The 20,752-nt window shown below is 39.2% G+C and overlaps 1 protein-coding gene across 2 annotated transcripts in view; it reads right to left on the minus strand.

Annotated features, from left to right (window-relative positions):
- The window catches only part of ITGA8 (integrin subunit alpha 8), a gene marked incomplete at both ends in the record, with an annotated part of 178,244 nt that overhangs the window by 9,901 nt on the left and 147,591 nt on the right, over window positions 1–20,752 (minus strand). For both annotated transcript variants that reach the window (XM_082648292.1, XM_082648291.1), the window contains 2 exons: window positions 7,344–7,445; window positions 15,085–15,198. In XM_082648292.1, the coding sequence (XP_082504418.1) occupies window positions 7,344–7,445; window positions 15,085–15,198 (216 nt within the window). The remainder of the gene's footprint in view (window positions 1–7,343; window positions 7,446–15,084; window positions 15,199–20,752) is intronic.

Consider the following 20,752-nt stretch of genomic DNA (forward strand, 5'->3'; position numbering starts at 1 on the left):
ACCCAGCTGGAGCACCAAGACCCTGTCAGCCACACGGCTGCAGCATCCATCTGCCATTATTGTTGCTTTCTTTCTCTCTCAGCAGCTGAGCACGATAACATACACCCTCTTTCTCCTGAACCAGGAGAAGCTGAAGGAGAGCTGGTGGGAGCAGGAGGGGCCACAGTCACAGTTGAGGCTTGACTCCAACAAAGTCAAAACAGCACAAACCTCCTTCTTCCTGCGCCCTGCACCAACTTTCCCAGCATGTGAGCTGCCGCATCACTTTTGCCTTATGATACAGTTTTCAGAATGAGAATTTCAGAATTTTGGAACTACAAAGGGTAGTAGTGGTCATGCACTCATAAGCCAGTTACAGTGACCTAGGAGATAGAAAATCTGATGCCATGGACAATTCTGAGGTTTCTTGTAAATGTTTCTTCCCCCTAAGCTCTAAGTCCACTAAGGAAACAACGTAGTTTTGGTCTGTATTTTGTGCATGTGTTAGAGATCACCAAAATTTACTAATAGATAATTTACAGGAACACAGGCAACAATACTTTTCCATGTTCCCTCTTCTGATTTACCTAATTAATATCTGAAGTCACCTCCCAATGTTTCATTTTAACATAGGAAACAGTTCTAATTTTGTAAGTTAAAAAAACGCTAACCTAAAGGAGTTGAAATAAGGGCTGATGGTCTGTTCAAATTGTTGGTTTAATAAAAAGAAATGGAATGAGAGAATAGCTGCTGAGTTTTTGCTGAGTTTCTTTGCCACTTGGCTATTGCAGGCTTCAATGTCTTATCTATAAAACTAGTCTGTCGGCATACAGATGGCCAAAAGGCACGTGAAAAGATGCTCAACATCACTAATTATTAGAGAAATGCAAATCAAAAGTACAACGAAGTATCACCTCACACTAGTCAGAATGGCCATCATCAAAAAATCTACAAAAAATAAATGCTGGAAAAGGTGTGGAGAAAAGAGAACCCTTTTACAGTGTTGGTGGGAATGTAAATTGGTACAGCCACTATGGAGAACAGTATGGAGGTTCCTTAAGAAACTAAAAATAGAGCTACTGTATGATCCAGCAATCCCACTCCTGGGCATATATTCGGAGAAAACCATAATTCAAAAAGATACATGCATCCCAATGTTCACTGCAGCACTATGTATTTACAATAGCCAGGACATGGAAGCAACCTAAATGTCCATCGAGAGATGAATGGATAAAGAAGATATGGTACATATATACAATGAAATATTTCTCACCCATAAAAAAGAACGAAATAATGCCATTTGCAGCAACATGGATGGACCTGGAGATTGTCAAACTCAGTGAAATAAGTCAGACACAGAAAGAGAAATATCATATGATATTGCTTATATGTAGAACCTTAAAAAATGGTACAAATGAACTTATTTACAAAACAGAAATAGAATCACAGATGTAAAAAAACAATCTTATGGTTACCAGGGTGGAAAGGGGGGAGGGATAAATTGGGAGATTGGGGTTGACATATGCATACTACTATATATAAAATAGGTAACTAATAAGGACCTATTGTATAGCACAGGGAACTCTACTCAATGCTCTTGTAATGGCCTATATGGGAAAAGAATCTAAAAAAAAAGTGGATATATGTATATGTATAACTGATTCACTTTGCTGTACAGCAGAAACTAACGTTGTAAATCACCTATGCTCCAATAAAAATTAAAAGAAAAAACGAAACCCCACCCCCCGCCATGGTCTACCTGTGGAAACAAGCAGAAGAGGTCACTCACAAAGATCTAATAATGATATTTGAAGGTTTTTTTTGCAGAAGTGATGGAAAAGTACAAATAAAATACCCCATTTAATACCCCATTAAATTGAACAGGGTATGCTTATTAGGGTGTCTAGAAGCAGAAAACAGCTTTACAAGGTATAATTACAAAATCTGCTGGCTTTCTGTTTGCATTTGCTTCCAAAGAGTCTGACAACAGTCTTAAAACAGTCTCAGAGAAGATGATCACTGATGTCCTTATCTGTTCCAAAATCTGGAATTCTCATCACCAAAACTTTTGCCAGTCTGCTCCTGGTAACATTATGTTCATTTGAAAAATACCATTTCATACTCTTTCTCTGAGCACTTTCAATGGAAGGATTATGCATGTCATGTACGTTCACCATCTGTAATTAACTAAGGGGAAAAGACATAGAGATTTAAAGGAAGGCAAACTCAGTGACTTTGCCCCCAGCCTGCATTCTGCTGTCCTCGCCTGCTGCCTTTAGGACTTGTATGTGGCACGGAGGCTGCCCGATCTCTATCTAAACCGGGTGCAGGTGCAGCGACCTTCCGTCGCCCCTGGTGGTTCCCTAAGCTTATCCAGGTTTTTCACTGCCTAGTCCAGAAGTTGTTACACTAGAGACAGTAGAAATACAGAACAACAGTAGTGCCCCAGAGCACTTCCTCGGATTTCCAGGGCTGAGGATTTAGACGGCTGCTGCTAGAACAGGGTGGATTAGTCAAAGGTAACACGTCATTGGGAGAGTCATCCAGGTCTTTCTGAGAACACATTGATTAGGGAGTTAGGTGACATATTCAGGTCTGTAAATGGCAACAGGGCATTTCATCTGCAAGTGGAAACAGGTAAAGCCAAGCTTTCCTGAGACTCAATACTCTGTGTAGACGAGAAACTTGAACTCTACAGGCAAGCTTAAGAGAAAAGACTTAATTGATCACTTTTATGGGACCAGCGTTTATTTAAATTTGTCATAGTCCTGTGGAAACCCTAGGATGGTTTGGAAGAAGCTTGGCCACGAAATAAAATGTTGAAAAATACACAAACTTTGTTATTTCTAATATTTATGTGTGGTAGCTCATTTTGACAAGCTCACAAGAAGCTTAGATTATCCATTGGATAAGAAATAAGAAAAGTAGGTCTTAATTTCTAGAGTTCCTAATGACTTAACACCAATTTACAGTAAGAATTTTTCATTCATTTTGAATAAGATTTATTAAACAGCCTATGTTCTCTGAAGCTCTGTTGGTATTATCAACAGCTCCAAGCTGGAACACTCTATAACTCTGGTGTAGATCAGTGGTCTCCAATAGAAACATAATGCAAGCCATGTATGTCATTTAAATTTTATAGTCATCACATCTAAAAAGAGTAAAAAGAAACATGGGGCATTAATTTTAATAATATATTTAATTTGACCCTAAATATCATGTAATTGATATAAATTATATAAACATGTAATTGATATAAAAATATTCTTTCTTTTTTTTTCTTTTTTTTTTTACTAAGTCTCCAAAACCCAGTGTTTATTTTACACTTGCAGCAAGTGACAACTGCTGGATTTTTATTGGTTAAAGTAAAATGTAGTCTAACCCCAAAAATAAAGCTGCGTTTAATGGAAAAAATATCTTATACTGCTACAGTTTTAAGGTTTACATTTAAGTGAGATAAAATGAAGTAAAACTACTAGTTCAGTTCTTCAGTCACTCCACCCACATCTGGGGGCCTCACCATCCATGGTAATGTGGTGAGTGGCTACCATATTGAACTGCACAGCTTGAGAACTTTTGTATAATCTCACACAATGGTGTGTTGAGCCAGATTACCCAAGTCCCTCTTTATTAGATTCATTTATCAAGAAGGTGGTCCCAAGGTGGACAGTGGGGTGTATTTAGGACTAAAGCTTTACTTTAAGAACATGGGTTTTTGACTACATATATCAACTGCTTTAAGAAAGAGTCACATTGAGTAACTTGAGTACTTAAAACATAGGGAGAAAAATTCAGTTACATGCCAACTAATTAACAAACTGTTTTTCTTTTTTTTTAATGTATCAAGAACCTATGGCTATTTAAAGAATTAGTATAAAATTTTAACAATCCACTTAATATAACTGTCTGCAATTTTAGGAAGGGGGATCCATGAACTGTAAGTGGTTTAGATGTTCTTAAAGCGATGCTAAGTAGGGAACATTTAATCTTACCTTTATCGTGTTGTAAATCTTGTTGTTCTTTATTATGTTGGAAAGACCATAAATAAGTCTTTAATATGCCTACATTTTATCGTTGACATTTATGATATGTTTTTGTATATTTTGACAAAATACCAAGGTAGAAGGAAAAAGCTCTGTCGTATTTGCAATGGTGATTAATGTTGATGTCTGTATTTATGTATCACAAAATCTTGTGTAAACATACTTCAGTGGGGTCACAAGAATGTTTTATATAAATGTACCAAGACACCCTACCTAGAGTGCCATTTAGAACAAAATAATAACATGAAGTGGACCAGCTGAACATACCTTTCAACAACATTCAAATAGCTCCTATGAGAAAAGAAGTCCTGTGATAAGTTTGAACTCCAGACAATTGTTTCATGTAGAGATCCATTTTAAGATTCTGGAGTTTTGCTAACAACTCAAAGAGTCAAATGGACTCATAGTTGATGTGTGAGTTCTTAATTAAGGATTTTACTGAAATATTTTATAATAACTGCCTTTGGAGTTACACCATTATATCCTCTTCTAGAAGTAAATTATTCGGCTTTAGTCACATGACACACAAATGCCAAAGTTTATGAATAGGCAAAAAAAGTGCTCAAATAACTGAATGATTTTTTTTTCTTCTGCGCTGTAATGATTCAGCATTTAGTCATATCCCCTTTACATCATGCAACCTTTTCCTTGCCTCTGAACACGACAAGTGTCACCTGGCACGGAGAGTTCATTTGTTACAAACGCAGACACTGTGCCAGTAGCAAGTGGGGATTATTATTTTCTTCAATACAGAAAGTTTATCTAGGGTTCAAGAAATGATTGCATTATGATCATGTTGAAAAGGAAGCACAGATAGACTCCTCATGGCACCCAAGGGCCTAGTAAAACAAGCAAATATTTTTGTCTTATTACCAAAGAAGGAACTGAGATGCTTTCCCCAGTGGCAGAGTATGGACTGGAGCTCTGATGATCCTTCAACCACCTAGTCCAACTGATTCTACCACCAGAAAGCAATTCCCTTCTGCTGGGTCCTTTTCAAGATAAGGATGACAGGATTTTTGAGAACACGCTCTAAGAAACAGCTCTAAGCACAGTCCTCTCAAATCAAGCCTGTAGGGCACAGCTAAATTCCTACTGGCAACATCTCCTTCAGTCAGTCAGGGATTGGGAGACCTAAGAAGTTTTCCCATAACCTTTACATAAATGGTGCAGTAAATCATCTACATCAGATAACAAGACTTTTTAAAAGATGCAGGAACAAGGGTGGTAGGGACGGGGGAAGCATGTATCTGATCATTTTGTGGATCTTTTGAGATGAGTTGAGAACAGCAGGCTGGCACCTGTGGCCAGGACAGAAAGATGCAATCCTGTTGATGGAATTGACTGTCACATATGTTTCTGTTATGGAGCATGTGCTCAGAGAAGACAAAGGACCCAGATTTATCTCCCTTAGAGTTACAAGCCTTTGAACCTCCTTGGATGAGCATTCTATATTAAAAACCCAAAGCCTCTGTTTTCTAGGTTGAACATAAATCCAAACTCCAGCAGACATCTCGTAAGAGAAACAGAGGCAAGCTAAGTGAAGAAAGATGTGGCAGTATTTGCTTTAAATGCCACCAAAGTTTACTGAAATATTTTGACTGTGTGAATTCATGGATGTTTCCTGTTGGACATCCTGGACTTTGCTGGAGAAGGTAAGACATTTTGGGGGGGTTGCTATTATTGAGACCTGAGACTTAACTCGTTTTAGGTACAAAGCTAGAGCTTTTTATACATAATTTAAATAATCTTCTTAACAATACTTTGAGGTCAATGTGGTTAACAGCCTCAGCAAAGTACGTAGAGTGATTTCCAGAAGGTTTCCACTTAGAGCAGGGTGGATCCAGGCCAGGAGAAGCTGTTTTGAAATCTGTGGATTTTCTTCGATGCTGCCTGCCTGTGTTAGAGGTTCCCAATCCTAGCTTCACTGCAGAATCATCACTTGTAGAGCTTTCAAAGCGCAGTGGCAGAGCTCCACCCGACTCACTCAATCCTGATGTTTCAGATGGGCTCTGAGCACGTATAAACCTTAAAGTCACGTGGACGGTGATTCTTTGCATACTCAGGGTTGAAAATCACTCATCAAGGGATGAATTTAAATTATAAAAAGTAGATTAGGCTAGAAAGAGTAAGTATTAGTTACCTTTTAAAGACCTAGGCTGAAGAGCAATTACGAGAGTATCGACTTTTACACCGTCCGAAGCAGTGCTTCTCAAACATGACAGGGTACCTGCTGCCCTGATGGTTTTGATAAAAGGCAGATTCTGACTCAGCAGGTCTGGAGTGAGGCCTGTTTCTGAATTTCTAACAGTTTCTTAGGTACTGCTGATACTGCTGGTCTGCAAAACACATTTTGAGTAACAAGGACCTGGGGACCAGAATCCAAGTCGAGGTTGCAGGTTTCTATGGCATGACCAAGAGATGAGGTTTACATGTTAACATTGTTTCCTGGAGCCCTGACTGTGGTCACTGTCACCGTTAAAGGCAGAGTTTTGGTGACCGTGCCTGTTCATCCCCCGTCATCTGTTCTCCCCTCTGCTCTGCATGGCCTTGCCAGGTTGCCAGCAGTTGTGCTGTGACAGATATGTGGCTGTCAGTAATGTTTAATAGCCTCAATTGAAAACCTGTTTCATTCAAATGAAGCTCAGAGTGTACTTCTTTCTTCCCCCAGATATTACTGGTCTTTGCTTAGAAAGGAAAGATGACTGTTCCTGTAGCTGGTCTGTGGCAACTGTCCCTAAGGAAGAGAGTCTCCCTCATCCCTCACTCACCAGGCTGTCTTTTTTTTTTTTTTTGGTGGGGGGTACACGGGCCTCTCACTGTTGTGGCCTCTCCCATTGCGGAGCACAGGCTCCGGACGCGCAGGCTCAGCGGCCATGGCTCACGGGCCCAGCCGCTCCGCGGCATGTGGGATCTTCCAGGACCGGGGCACGAACCCGTGTCCCCTGCATCGGCAGGCAGACTCCCAACCACTGCGCCACCAGGGAAGCCCACCAGGCTGTCTTTAAAATTACAATCGGTATGACTTCATTCTGATGATCACGACTATCTGGACTTCTTTCAAACAAAAGAGCCTAATTAAAAAAATGGTATTAGTCCTGAATTTTGTGGGAGAGGGGTAGAAGTTTACAATGAAGGTTTAAAAATTTGATCAAATAACACTAAGGAATTTCCAGACTGAAATAAGAAAATAGTGATCTGAAGCGGGAAACTTTTCTCAAGCCACTGTAATAAGCATGTAAACCTACCACAAGCAAAATAGTGATTTAAAAACTAATTTCAATAAAATGATTTGTACCTAATATATTTTAAGATACTCACTGCTATGCTGCCTTCAGGGAGTTTGGCTGGCTGGTCTTTATAAGGCATCTTCTTAACTTCAAAGGACACCAGGGATGCAAGAGAATAGGGATCATTTTTCCTCTGAAATTAGAAACATTTAGTTAAGTATAGTCCATGTAAAGCTTTTAAAAGTTATATTGGCAGCCAACCGGTTGTTTTTCATGTTGTCCATTTCCAAAGCAAAATTTCCTGCTTCCTTCTCTCTTCCTTTTCTCTCTTTACTTTTTCCGCATCCATCCATCCATTCATGATCCATTCATCATCTCCCCATCCACCTTCTGTCCATCATCCACCCATCCACCCACCCATCACCCATTCACTATCTATCCAACCAACCATTCATCTTCTTATTTCTAAAGGTAATTCATCTTATGAACAAAAGAGTTGGCATAATAAGGTTAAAATAAATACAGAAAAGCAGAGTTCCTAAAAGGAGTAAGCACAAGTGCCATTAGAACATAACAGGGAGACATCGTGGGTTACAAATTCTTGTTATCTGAGAGAAGGAAATATTTTAGGAGAGAGACTGCTGCTAAGTTACAAAGAAATTAATCACATTTCATCTTATACAGAAGACCCTGAACAGATCTCTCAGTCATGGCGCTATTAGGATTTTGGGTTGGTTAAGGAACTGTCCTGTGCACTGTAGGATGTTTAGCAGCTTCCATGGCATCTACCCACTAGATGCCAGTAGCACCCCTCATCCAGTTGTAACAATTGAAAATGTCTCTAATTACTGCCAGTGTCCTCTGCAGAGCAAAATCCCCCTGGTTAAGAACCACTCACCTAGAACCATACAGTGTTTTTGACAGAACTTTTCAGCAAGTTCTTTTTGTTTAATCGGTTCTCATATTAACTGTTGATTAAGGTCAAGGGAAAGTATTTAAGAGTAACTCAAGGAAAACCATTCTGAGAACTTAAGCTCCTGTGGTTCTCCTCCGTTTAGCTTGAGACAGTGATGAGATCTATCCAGGGGTGGGCTGTAGCTGGCTCATAATGGCGCTGGAGAGCAGAATGTTAAAATTTCAAGAATTTTGAGTACCTGTTGTTAAATAGAGCCATTATTAAAACAAGTTATATATACATAAACGTTAGTAAATTATATTTTTAAAAAGGTAATAAACACTCTAAACTCAGTACTTAGCAATAATTTTATTGCATTTTACTATTATCTATGCTCTTCATATTATTTAAGTCTATTGTATCTGTAGGGGAAATACTATATGATGGTGTGCTGCTCTGCATCTCTTCCCAACTCTGTATTCGGTGATGCCCTGTTGGCAGCTTGAAACTGACCATGGCAGGAACAGTTACACCATGGGAATCAGCAAATGTTACATTTCAGAGTTTTTTCCCCTCCAGAAAGTGGTTTATTAAACATTTACTAGCACTTCACCATCTATAATCCAATGTTGGGTTTCTTGAGGCCAAACCAACAGGTTGCATTGTAATAATTTCAATATTTTTACAAATTTATTTTTCCCCTGTGGTTCAATTTTTTCTCCCTTCAATAAACCCCATTTCTTCTACGTGCTGAGGACAGGCTAGAGTATGCAAAACTTTTATATATACTTAAAGTCACTACTTCTTTGGCTTTTTTGTTTTTTCTATCCTGACATTATAGGGTAAGCAACTTTGTTCATTTGGAAAAATTCTTTTTTCGTCGTTATTCTTCCTGTGTTCTCTTGTCTCCTGGCATTTCCATTTTAACTGAAAGCTGGATTTTTGTTTGTGTGAGAAGTGTTTTTTAAATTGTGGAAATCTTTGCTCACAAAATCTTGTGTGTACTTGATTTAAATCTACTTTCCTTAATACCATGGCTGATAGAAGAAACATGACAAATTCTGGTAATGAGATTCTGTGCATAAGGGTTATAATAACATATTCAAATGTGTGTCCAGGATCCCAAACCTTCAAAGAACAAGTTTTCTTTAGTCTCCAAGTTCAATTAAAAAACACTGATAGAAAATAATTCCCTTGCTCTTGAAGTCATACCTTTGGGAAACAAATCATGAGAGAACTCTATCTCCGAATCAACTCTAGATGGAAAGTTTTTGTCCTACATGATTCTGCATTTATGAACATGGAAGTTTCTTAATAAATAACAAATGAACTTAATTACAAAGCAGAAATAGAGTCACAGATGTAGAAAACAAACTATGGTTACCAGGGAGTAAAGGAGTGGGGGAAGGATAAATTGGAGATTGGGATTGACACATACGCACTACTATGTATAAAATAGATAACTAATAAGGTCCTACTGGATGGCACAGGGAACTCTACTCAATATTCTGTAATGACGTATATGGGAAAAGAGTGAATATATTCTCTCTTAAAGAGAGAATATATTCACTCTTAAAGTGAATATATTCACTCTTAAAGAGTGAATATATGCATGTGTATAACCGATTCACTTTGCTGTATACCCAAAACTAACACAACATTGTAAATCAGCTATACTCCAATAAAAATTTTAAAAAAAGAGAGATATGGGATTTGAAGTCTCGAATGTGGAGAAACATGTTTCTCTGAGGGGATTTTCTCTCACTTTCCTTTAATCCCTCTACTCTTGGCCATTTTGAATCTTCCTCACATTTTCCATTCATCACCCATATTTACCGTCATTTTCCTTGGTTCACAAAACACTGTGCTTTGCTGAACCTCAGAAACACCTGGGATCAGGTTCACAGATTGTGATTCAGGAAGTCTGCGATGAAACTATAGTTGCCCTATATTGTTTGGAATTTCCACATTGTTGGTTAGTTTTTTATCTTTCTTGATTATTTTCTTCCCCGACAAGATTACCCAAAACTGGAAGGCATAGCGCGTGGAATATAATAAGGCTTATACCTTCCACAGCACCTGGAACACTATGCCTGGAAGGGCTTCATCAGTCCTGCCTGAGTGACAGCATGAATGGATGGTGAATGAACACATCAGATGGCTGGGTTATCCGATGACCCTCCTATCCTATATCCACCCATTTGATAGCACCTTATAAAAGGTTTAATTTTGTCAATTATTGAATTGGACCTCTTCCCCCATAAATGAGATTAGGAAGTTCAGGAAGTTGTAAGAGAAGGTAGTGACATACAATGAGGGCTGCCGATCATGATAAGGGGCTATGGACACACTCTCACCTCCGTTAGCTAATTCAGCGATGCAAATGGACACAGTCTGGGACCTGAACAAATCTGGTGGTAGGCAAATAGACTGTAAATAATACAACTCATAGATTGATCTATTCTTTATTTTAAATTATTCTCCAAAAGCAATGTTTCTTCCACCCTTTTCAGTAGAAAAATGCATTTTTTTTTCATTTTTCTAAGATGCTCTGAAGCTCCACGGAATGGGAAATATGAGCTATTAAGCTCTGATCTAGGTCAGCATCAAAGATACACGAGTCCTGTGTCTGTAAGTCAAAAACCTGGTACAGGTAAGCGTTTAATTCATGAGCACAGTCCTTTTATTGATTCCATGTTCAAAGTTGAATGCTTTCAGCAGTGCTCTTTACATAACTATAATATTATTCTAATGTTAAAAAATCATCTCTTCTTCTGCGTGGCAATCTACTGCTGTAATAGCCATCACTGCCATATTGTAGGCAATTTAGGATTAAAAAAGCAGCTGGAGTTAATATCCCTTGACAATATCTTGAACCCTCCACATGCCCCAGCTAGCTATTAATCCTCAGAAAATGCCCTATCCCTCTGTCATTGCCACATCATTTAAACTGTGGTTGGCAGCCCACCACCTGCCTCTATTACGTACTAGTGCACAAAGATTGGCTTACGGTCATGGTACTAATAAAAGTTACAGAGCTGGGAACAAATGGAGTGGAGAGTGAGGCTTTTAAGTTGGTGAAAGACCTAGTGGCTGGGACCATGAAGAGCTCCCCCGCTGCTAAATTCCTTCTCAAGAATTATTTTTAAACCACACACCCATTTTATAAAGCCTGTGTTTAAATACTCAGTATCTCCCAGAAACAAGGCGTTGTGGGACAACAAAACTTAAAACAGTTACTGGTCAAACTTTAAGCTGTTAAAGAGGTTGCTCTTTCAAGCAACAGTCACAGCACAGATCATCGTGTAGAATTAAAGGCCAGTGTGCGTGTTTACCCTGTGGGCAAAGCCAAACACAATGCCGCAGATCACATCAGCCGAGAATCGTAAACTTTCTCTCCCGGATTAGGAAGGCAGAAAATGTTTGCCTCCTGCTGGGTTGTGTGACAAAACTATTAAAGACTTCCAGGATGTAGTATATTCTTTGAGCGGCAGGCCGGCGGCAGTTTGCAGTAATGCTCTCCTCTCTAGCCATCAGCTTCTGAGACTGGTATAAGCAGAAACAGTGGAAGTACAGAAGTTTGGGCTATGGCTGTGGGTAAACATGAAGTGATGTGTGCCAGTCTCTCCTGAATCTTTGGAAGCGTCACTTTGCTCTGGTAGAACCTCAGAATGTCCCTGCAGGTTGTTCTGGTCTGACTCTACTTGTGCTAAATAGTTATTGTTTAGAAAATCCTAGTGGGAAGCAGCCGCACAGCACAGGGAGATCAGCTCGGTGCTTTGTGTCCACCTAGAGGGGTGGGATAGGGAGGGTGGGAGGGAGATGCAAGAGGGAGGAGATATGGGGATATATGTATACGTATAGCTGATTCACTTTGTTATACAGCAGAAACGAACACAACAATGTAAAGCAATTAGACTCCAATAAAGATGTTTAAAAAAAGAAAATCCCTCAATTGCTGTTGACTTCTTCCATATCCACTGGGTCTTCAACAGGTAGATAAGATGCAATTTTCTTTTCTGTCTTTTTTTTTTACTTCTACATGGTGAAAGTGCTTTATTTTCTAAACTTTTTAAAAGATTTATTTTATTGACGTATAGTTGATTTACAACGTTGTGTTAATTTCTGCAAATTGCAGAGCAAAGTGATTCAGTTACACATATATATATAAATATATATATATTCTTTTTCATATTCTTTTCCATTATGGTTTATTACAGGATTTTGGATATAGTTCCCTGTACTATACAGTAGGACCTTGTTTTTATCCATTCTATATATGATAGCTTGCATCTGCTAACCCCAAGCTCCCAATCCATCCCTCCTCCCTCCCCCCTCCCCCCTCCCCCTTGGCAACCACAAGTCTGTTCTGTCTGTGGTTCTGTTTCTGTTTCATAGATAGGTTCATTTGTGTCATATTTTAGATTCCACATATAAATGATATCATATGGTATTTGTCTTTCTTAAAGGTGCAATTTTCGCTCCATAGGTCTTCTACTGGAACAGTATGTTATGCACAGACAGACGTATGTCAGCTGAAATAGTCATTTCCCCCTGGACTGTAATGCCGTAATGATTTTAGTCCTGCTTCATTGAAAAGCTGTGCTTCCTCATTTCAGTAGGATGTGATGCCCAAAGTAATAGGAGGGGTGGATGGTTATCATTTAGACTGTGTGGGCTTGGGAATTCATTAAAACTCATCTCCCTCAACTCTTAGAGAAAAAGTAACAGTCAAAAAGCAGAATGGCTATGAGCAAATTGATGGCATGCAAGTGGTACCTGAAGCAGTGCCTGGCACATAGTTGGCAGTTGGTACTTCATAAATATTCACTGAGTGAATGAATAAATCATGGTTTAACAACAACAGCAAAAAGAAATTGTGCACTGCCCTTCTCCTTAGGTCAGTTGTTCAAAGCCAGGAATGATTTTGCCCCCAGGGGACACTGGCGATGTTTGCAGACATTTTTGGTTGTCACAGCTCAGGTGAGAGTTGTTACTGGCGGCTAGTGGGTAGGGGCCAGGGCTGCTGCTAAGCAGCCTATCATGCACAGGACCAGCCCACAGTAAAGAATTCTCTGAACCAGGATATTAATAGGGCTGAGGTTGAAGAATCCTGCCTTAGGTTAAAAAACAAAAAAGAATGCTTCACAAAAACCTTTTTAAAAATACTTTCAATTTTCCTCCTCTTTGTTTTAGAAACAAAATTATATAAGATTTGTAAGACTACCGCAAGTATTCTGACTCATAGAAAACGTGAGAATCTAGAGCTACAAAATTCTGTATTATTAGCTAGACTCAGAAGGATTTTATCATTGGATTTTCTATGGTACAATGAGTCAAATGAGTTTTCTGGTAGTTCAAATATGGGCAAGAATGCATAGACTTGAGGAGTTTTAATTTAGCTTTTTTCCCCCAAATCCTCCCCACACAACAAGGTCACAACACAGCAGTCTCATTTAAATACATAGCAATTTCCACGTGGAAAAATTCATCTGCTTAGTATAAAGGAGATTTTAAACCTTTAAAATACACACAGCCAATATAATCATCCTGAGAAGTATGGGAGGCCACAGTCCAGACAAGCCGAAGCAGTGAGGAATCTACAAATCAACGTGCCTGGAACTTTATTGAGAAGCTGTTCTGGCTGAAGCCCAGGCTGTGGTATCACCAGACAAGAAGAACTTTCTAGGACACTGTCTCTTCCCCTGCTAAACTATTTATATTTGAATTTTTCTGGGGATATGGCTTGAATTACGTTCTTGTACTCAGCCTCATTTCATTAACTACTATTTACCGAGGAACTACTAGATAGTGTTGAGTCAAACAGATTTGTTCAAATCTCAGTTACTGTCTGACGGTCTTAGGGACTGAGGATATTTAAATTGTGTTCACCTAACATATCTCACACACACACACACACACACACACACACACACACACACACACACAAAATGGAATATCATTCAGCCATAAAAAAGAAAGAAAGCTTGCTTTTTGCAACACCATGGGTGGACCTTGAGAGCATTATGCCAAGTGAGATAAGTCAAACAGAGAAAGAAAAATAGGGTATGAACCCACTTACACGTGGAATCTAAAAAAAGCCAGATTCATAGAAATAGAGAACTGATGGTTACCAGGGGTTGTGTGTAGGGGAAATGGATACATGATGTTAAAGGAACAAACTTGCAGCTAGTACATCAATAAGTCCTGGAGACCTAATGTACAACATAGTGATTATAGTCAACAATACTATAGTATAAACTTCAAAGTTGTTAAGAGCCCATATCTTTTTTTTTTTTTTTGCGGTACGCAGGCCTCTCACTGTTGTGGCCTTTCCCTTTCCCGGAGCACAGGCTCCGGACGCACAGGCTCAGCGGCCATGGCTCACGGGCCCAGCTGCTCCGCATGTGGGATCTTCTCGGACCGGGGCACGAACCCGCGTCCCCTGCGTCGGCAGGCGGACTCTCAACCACTGCGCCACCAGGGAAGCCCAAGAGCCCATATCTTAAAAGTTCTGAACACACACACACAAAGGTAATTATGTGAGGGGACAGAGGTATTAACTAAGCTTATTGTGATAATCGTGTCACAATATATAGTATCAAATTGTCATGTTGTACACCTTAAGTTTACATAGGTCATATGTTAATAAGATCTCAATAAACCTGGAAAAATATCAAATTCACCTGATGGGAAAGATGACCAGCTTGATCTAGGCTGCATTCCTTCCAGAGAGTTCTTCAAAAAATTTTTTAAATTAAATTAAAAATTTTGAAAATTAATCTAAAAATATAAAAAATTTTAATGGAAAAAATAGAAAATCAAAACATTAAAAAAGTTAAAACATCTAAAAATGCTTTTCAAAAAAGCTTCCCTCTGAGCTTTTGAGAAGAGGTTTCCTGTGAGTGGCACGTCAGTGCTGCACTGTTTCTCTTACCTGGAGAAATGTCTTGGCCCATAACCGTGACCTGACTTTCAAGACAGCGCTTTCTCCTCCCCCTAGTTGTCCCACTGCACAGGAGATTTGTAAGCACTCGATATTTGTACAGTTCTGCAAAAAACAACAGCAGTAGTGACGAACCAGTGTCTTTAAATTGTGGTAGAGAATCAACACTGAAGTCAGTTTATTTACATTTTGTTTCCTCAGAAGTCATCCCTTAATCCATAAACCTTAAATAAAGAACAAGTACACTGAAACGATCAAGAAAAAACACAGTTTGGCAGGAAAGATGCATCAATGTTAATGGTAATGTAGAGCTAAAACGGAACATAAAATACAACATAAAATTTAAGCTCTGTTCTAAGGACTTTAAAACAATCTTCCCACATCAGTGACTGAACTGCTGTTTCATATTATCAGAACTTGGGAAGATATTTCTTATAGACAATCACAACACCTGACCCTGGACTAAGTAAATCCTGAAAAAGCTTCGGAAGAAGGTCCATGAGTCCATTATCTCAGAGACCCAATGATATTAAGCCATTGACAGGTATTTGTTCCATAGCATTATTCTATCTAAGTTACTTCCTGGTTATGAGGCAGAATCTCCTACAAGTTCCATCCATTAAGCTGCATTTATTTACTTATTTATTTATAACTTTTATTGGAATATAGTTGATTTACAATGTTGTGTTAGTTTCAGGTGTACAGCAAAGTGAATCAGCTATATACATACATATATCCACTCTGTTTTAGATTCTTTTCCCATATAGGTCACCGCAGAGTATTGAGTAGAGTTCCCTGTGCTATACAGTAGGTTCTTATTAGTTATCTATTTTATATACAGTAGTGTGTATATGTCAATCCCAATCTCCCAGTTTATCCCTCGCCCACCTCTTTCCCCCCTAGTAACCATAAGTTTGTTTTCTACATCTGTGACTCTATTTCCCTTTTGTAAATAAATTCATTTGTACCATTTTTTTAGATTCCACATATATTAAGCTGTTTTTAAACTAGTCTGTAGGGTTGCCTAACTTATAATGGGTAACTTTTAATATATGAAGTGCATATTCCTAGAAAGAGTTCATTATGATGACATCCTATCGAATTGTGTTTTTCTGATTGGATCCCAATATGTAAATCAATGGACACCTCGCAATTCATTCTCTGTGTGCCCATGGATAGGATGATATTTCTCGAATTGTACCCCCTCACTGACCTGGATTTATCTTGTGGATCGTGCTTTATTCATTTTCCACCTCTCAAGCACTGATGCTCAGTAAGCATCAGTTTATTGGATATTATGTGAAGGAGTGGACTGAGGCATCTCACTTTAATGACACTGATAAACCACAGAGCAACCTGAGGAATGTACTATTGATACAATTAGAAACTGTTTTTGGACTTCCCTGGTGGTTCAGTGGTTAGGACTCTGCCCTTCCACTGCAAGGGGCACGGGTTTGATCCCTGGTCAGGGAAGTTTCCACGTGCGGTGTGGCCAAAAAATAAAACGTAATTCTCAACTTAAAAAAATGGTTTGAAAAAAAATAAAAACCTTTTCTGAGAACCTCAGAATTCTCCAAAAACAAAGCAGTCAGGATTGTGTATCTGATAAAGTCCAGTAAGGCCAGATTTCTCTAAGACGTTTCCAAATACAGGTGGGCTGGGCCGTTCTGGTTCCACTAGCTGGGTGCTGAGAGGTTTGGGGCCTTGTGCCTTGAGCAGGAGCAGGGATCTCAAAGTTCTACAGTTTGTGCCCCTTGTGAGGACTCTCCTGTTTGCCTGTGCTCCGTTACTGACGTGCTGTGTATCACCAATCCCACCCTCTGGAGGCAGAAGAGGGGAGTCAGAAGGAGGTAATTCTTGTAAACTCCCTGGGATGGTGGTCCCTGTTAGCTAGCTCTGTTGGAAGGTTTTTGGAGAAGGTGATGCTCAGGATGAATCTTGAAGGGCGAGGAAGAGTTACTTAGCAGTATGAGGTGAGGAGGGCATGGTTCTCCTGTATAAGACCAGGGCATGTTCAGAAGAGAGGAGAAAAGGGTATTTGGGGGGTGGGGTGGGCAGGTGGAGATGAGATAGGAATGAGGTAAAGTCTAGGTGGTAAAGAATCTTCCTATTTGCTAAGAAGTTTCAGTTTGATTCAGAAGGTCCCGGGAAGCCCATGAAGCATTTTAAGCCAGGGATCTAATCATGTTTGTATTTTAGGGGATGGGTGGTAGGTGAGGAAGAATGGAGGGAGAAGAGTGGGAGGCAAGGAGGTTGATAAAGGCCAAGTGAGAAATGGCCAGAGTCCAAGTGAGAAATGTGGGGCCCTGAACTGACGCAGTGGGACTGGAGAGAGGAAGATGAATTCTAGAGAAGTTTAGGAAGTAGAATAGATCCTTGGTGACTAATCAAAGGTTGGGACGAAGGAGAGGGAGGGATGGGGGAGCTCTTTTGTTTGGGGGATTGAGTGAATGGGTACTGGCTTTCCTGAGATTGGGAATGCTAGAGAAGAGGCACATTTCGGGGGGGTCATGGAGACAGTTTTGCACATGTTGGGGCTGGGGTCGATCAGACATCCAGATGGACCTATACAGTCTAGAGTGTAGTCAGGAGGGGCTAAGATGGCAGAAGGCGCACCTAGGCCTGACTGGAGTCACACAAGGGTCACACAAGAAATTTCTCTAAAAGAGCAAAATCGGTGGGAGAGAAGAGGAGGGGGCTGAGGATGGAATCCTGAGGCACAGGAGCATTTAGGGATGGGCAGAAGAGAAGTCGGTGAAAAATTCCAAGAAGGGGCAAGCCAGAAGGCAGGAAGAGAACCAGAAGAGAATGTTGTGGGGATGGCAAGAGATGAGATGATTTCAAGAAGTGGTCAAGAGTATCATATGCTGAGGACGGTCAGAAAGATAAGGTTTCTGTACCCTGAGTAGTGAAAGGGAGGAAAAGAAAGCTTGGAGAGGAGGAGATGGGATGAAAAGTACAAAAGCAGCGGGGACCCAAGATGAGAAAGGCAAGGATATTCTTAGGCGGAGGAGAAATTATAGTTCCATGTTAACAGATACAGATTTTTCCTATGCAAATTGGAAATTATGATCCCAACACAGGATGCTGGCATTTTGCACTTTCAAATTCCTAATCAGAAATGGTATTCAGTAAGTTGTTTTTAACTAAACAAAAACTGTAGGAGGTCTTATTTAGCTTTTGATTTTAAAATAAACTTTGCATAATCACTCTCTATCCCAAACTGTTTTGACTTGAGGACATGGGGAGGTGGATGATTTGCAATTTTTGAACCAATAAGAGAGAAAGGGAATAAAACATGAGTTAGCAAAATCAGATATGGAAATAAAGGATCGTCTTGCTCTCATCTGTAAATAATACGTTTCTATGACATTCAGAGGTTAAAAATCGTCTTGTATTAAAAAGCTTTAATGAGACAGAGAAGGAGGGAAAAAATCTGACCTTACAACAGAAGTGAATAAAATATTCAAAGGAATTTTAGTTATTGAACTTCATTGCCTCAGCGTATGCATGAGAAATACACCAAAGTGGAAAATGGAAAATATATTCGAATCTTGATTTTCCAAATTGTTGGTTCCCATAGGTTTGGACATTGGTTCGCCAGAGGGCTTTCTCATTGGCACTGAATATGAGAATTCTATAGCTGTCAGTTATTGTTTTCTTTTTTTAAAAAAAATCAAGAAAAAGAGGGAGAGGACTCAAATCAATAAAATTAGAAATGAAAAAGGAGAAGTTACAACAGACACTGCAGAAATACAAAGCATCCTAAGAGACTACTACAAGCAACTCTATGCCAGTAAAATGGACAACCTGGAAGAAATGGACAAATACTTAGAAAGGTATAACCTTCCAAGACTGAACCAGGAAGAAACAGAAAATATGAACAGACCAATCACAAGTAATGAAATTGAAACTGTGGTTAAAAATCTTCCAACAAACAAAAGTCCAGGACCAGATGGCTTCACAGGTGAATTCTATCAAACATTTAGAGAAGAGCTAACACCCATCCTTCTCAAACTCTTCCAAAAACTTGCAGAGGAAGGAACACTCCCAAACTCATTCTATGAGGCCACCATCACCCTGATACCAAAACCAGACAAAGATACTACAAAAAAAGAAAATTACAGACCAATATCACTGATGAATATAGATGCAAAAATCCTCAACAAAATACTAGCAAACAGAATCCAACAACACATTAAAAGGATCATACACCACGATCAAGTGGGATTTATCCCAGGGATGCAAGGATTCTTCAGTATACACAAATCAATCAATGTGATACACCATATTAACAAATTGAAGGATAAAAACCGTATGATCATCTCAATAGATACAGAAAAAGCTTTTGACAAAATTCAACACCCATTTATGATAAAAAACTCTCCAGAAAGTGGGCATAGAAGGAACCTACCTCAACATAATAAAGGTCATATATGACAAACCCACAGCAAACGTCATTCTCAATGGTGAAGAACCGAAAGCATTTCCTCTAAGATCAGGAACAAGACAAGGATGTCCACTCTCACCACTGTCATTCAACATAGTTTTGGAAGTCCTAGCCACGGCGATCAGAGACGAAAAAGAAATAAAAGGAATACAAATTGGAAAAGAAGAAGTAAAACTGTCACTGTTTGCAGATGACATGATACTATACATAGAGAATCCTAAAGATGCCACCAGAAAACTACTAGAGCTAATCAATGAATTTGGTAAAGTTGCAGGATACAAAATTAATGCACAGAAATCTCTTGCATTCCTATACACTAATGATGAAAAATCTGAAAGAGAAATTAAGGAAACACTCCCATTTACCAATGCAATAAAAAGAATAAAATACCTAGGAATGAACCTACCTAGGGAGACAAAAGACCTGTATGCAGAAAACTATAAGACACTGATGAAAGAAATTAAAGATGATACAAACAAATGGAGAGATATACCATGTTCTTGGATTGGAAGAATCAACATTGTGAAAATGACTATACTACCCAAAGCAATCTACAGATTCAGTGCAATCCCTATCAAACTACCAATGGCATTTTTTTTACAGAATTAGAAAAAAAATCTTAAAATTTATATGGAGACAAAAAAGACCCCGAATAGCCAAAGCATTCTTGAGGGAACAAAACAGAGCTGGAGGAATCAGACTCCCTGACTTCAGACTATATTACAAAGCTACAGTAATCAAGACAATATGGTATTGACAGAAAAACAGAAATATAGATCAATGGCACAGGCTAGAAAGCCCAGAGATAAACCCACGCACCTGTGGTCAACTAATCTATGACAAAGGAGGCAAGGATATACAATGGAGAAAAGACAGTCTCTTCAATAAGTGGTGCTGGGAAAACTGGACAGCTACATGTAAAAGAATGAAATCAGAACACTCCCTAACCCCTACACAAAAATAAACTCAAAATGGATTAGAGACCTAAATGTAAGACTGGACACTATAAAACTCTTAGAGGAAAACATAGGAAGAACACTCTTTGACATAAATCACAGCAAGATCTTTTTTGATCTACCTCCTAGAGTAATAGAAATAAAAACAGAAATAAACGAATGGGACCTGATGAAACTTAAAAGCTTTTGCAAAGCAGAGGAAACTACAAACAAGACAAAAAGACAACCCTCAGAATGGGTGAAAATATTTGCA

Source organism: Grampus griseus, assembly GCF_964374135.1.
Source record: "Grampus griseus genome assembly, chromosome: 2".
NCBI classification, from domain to species: Eukaryota; Metazoa; Chordata; class Mammalia; order Artiodactyla; family Delphinidae; genus Grampus; species Grampus griseus.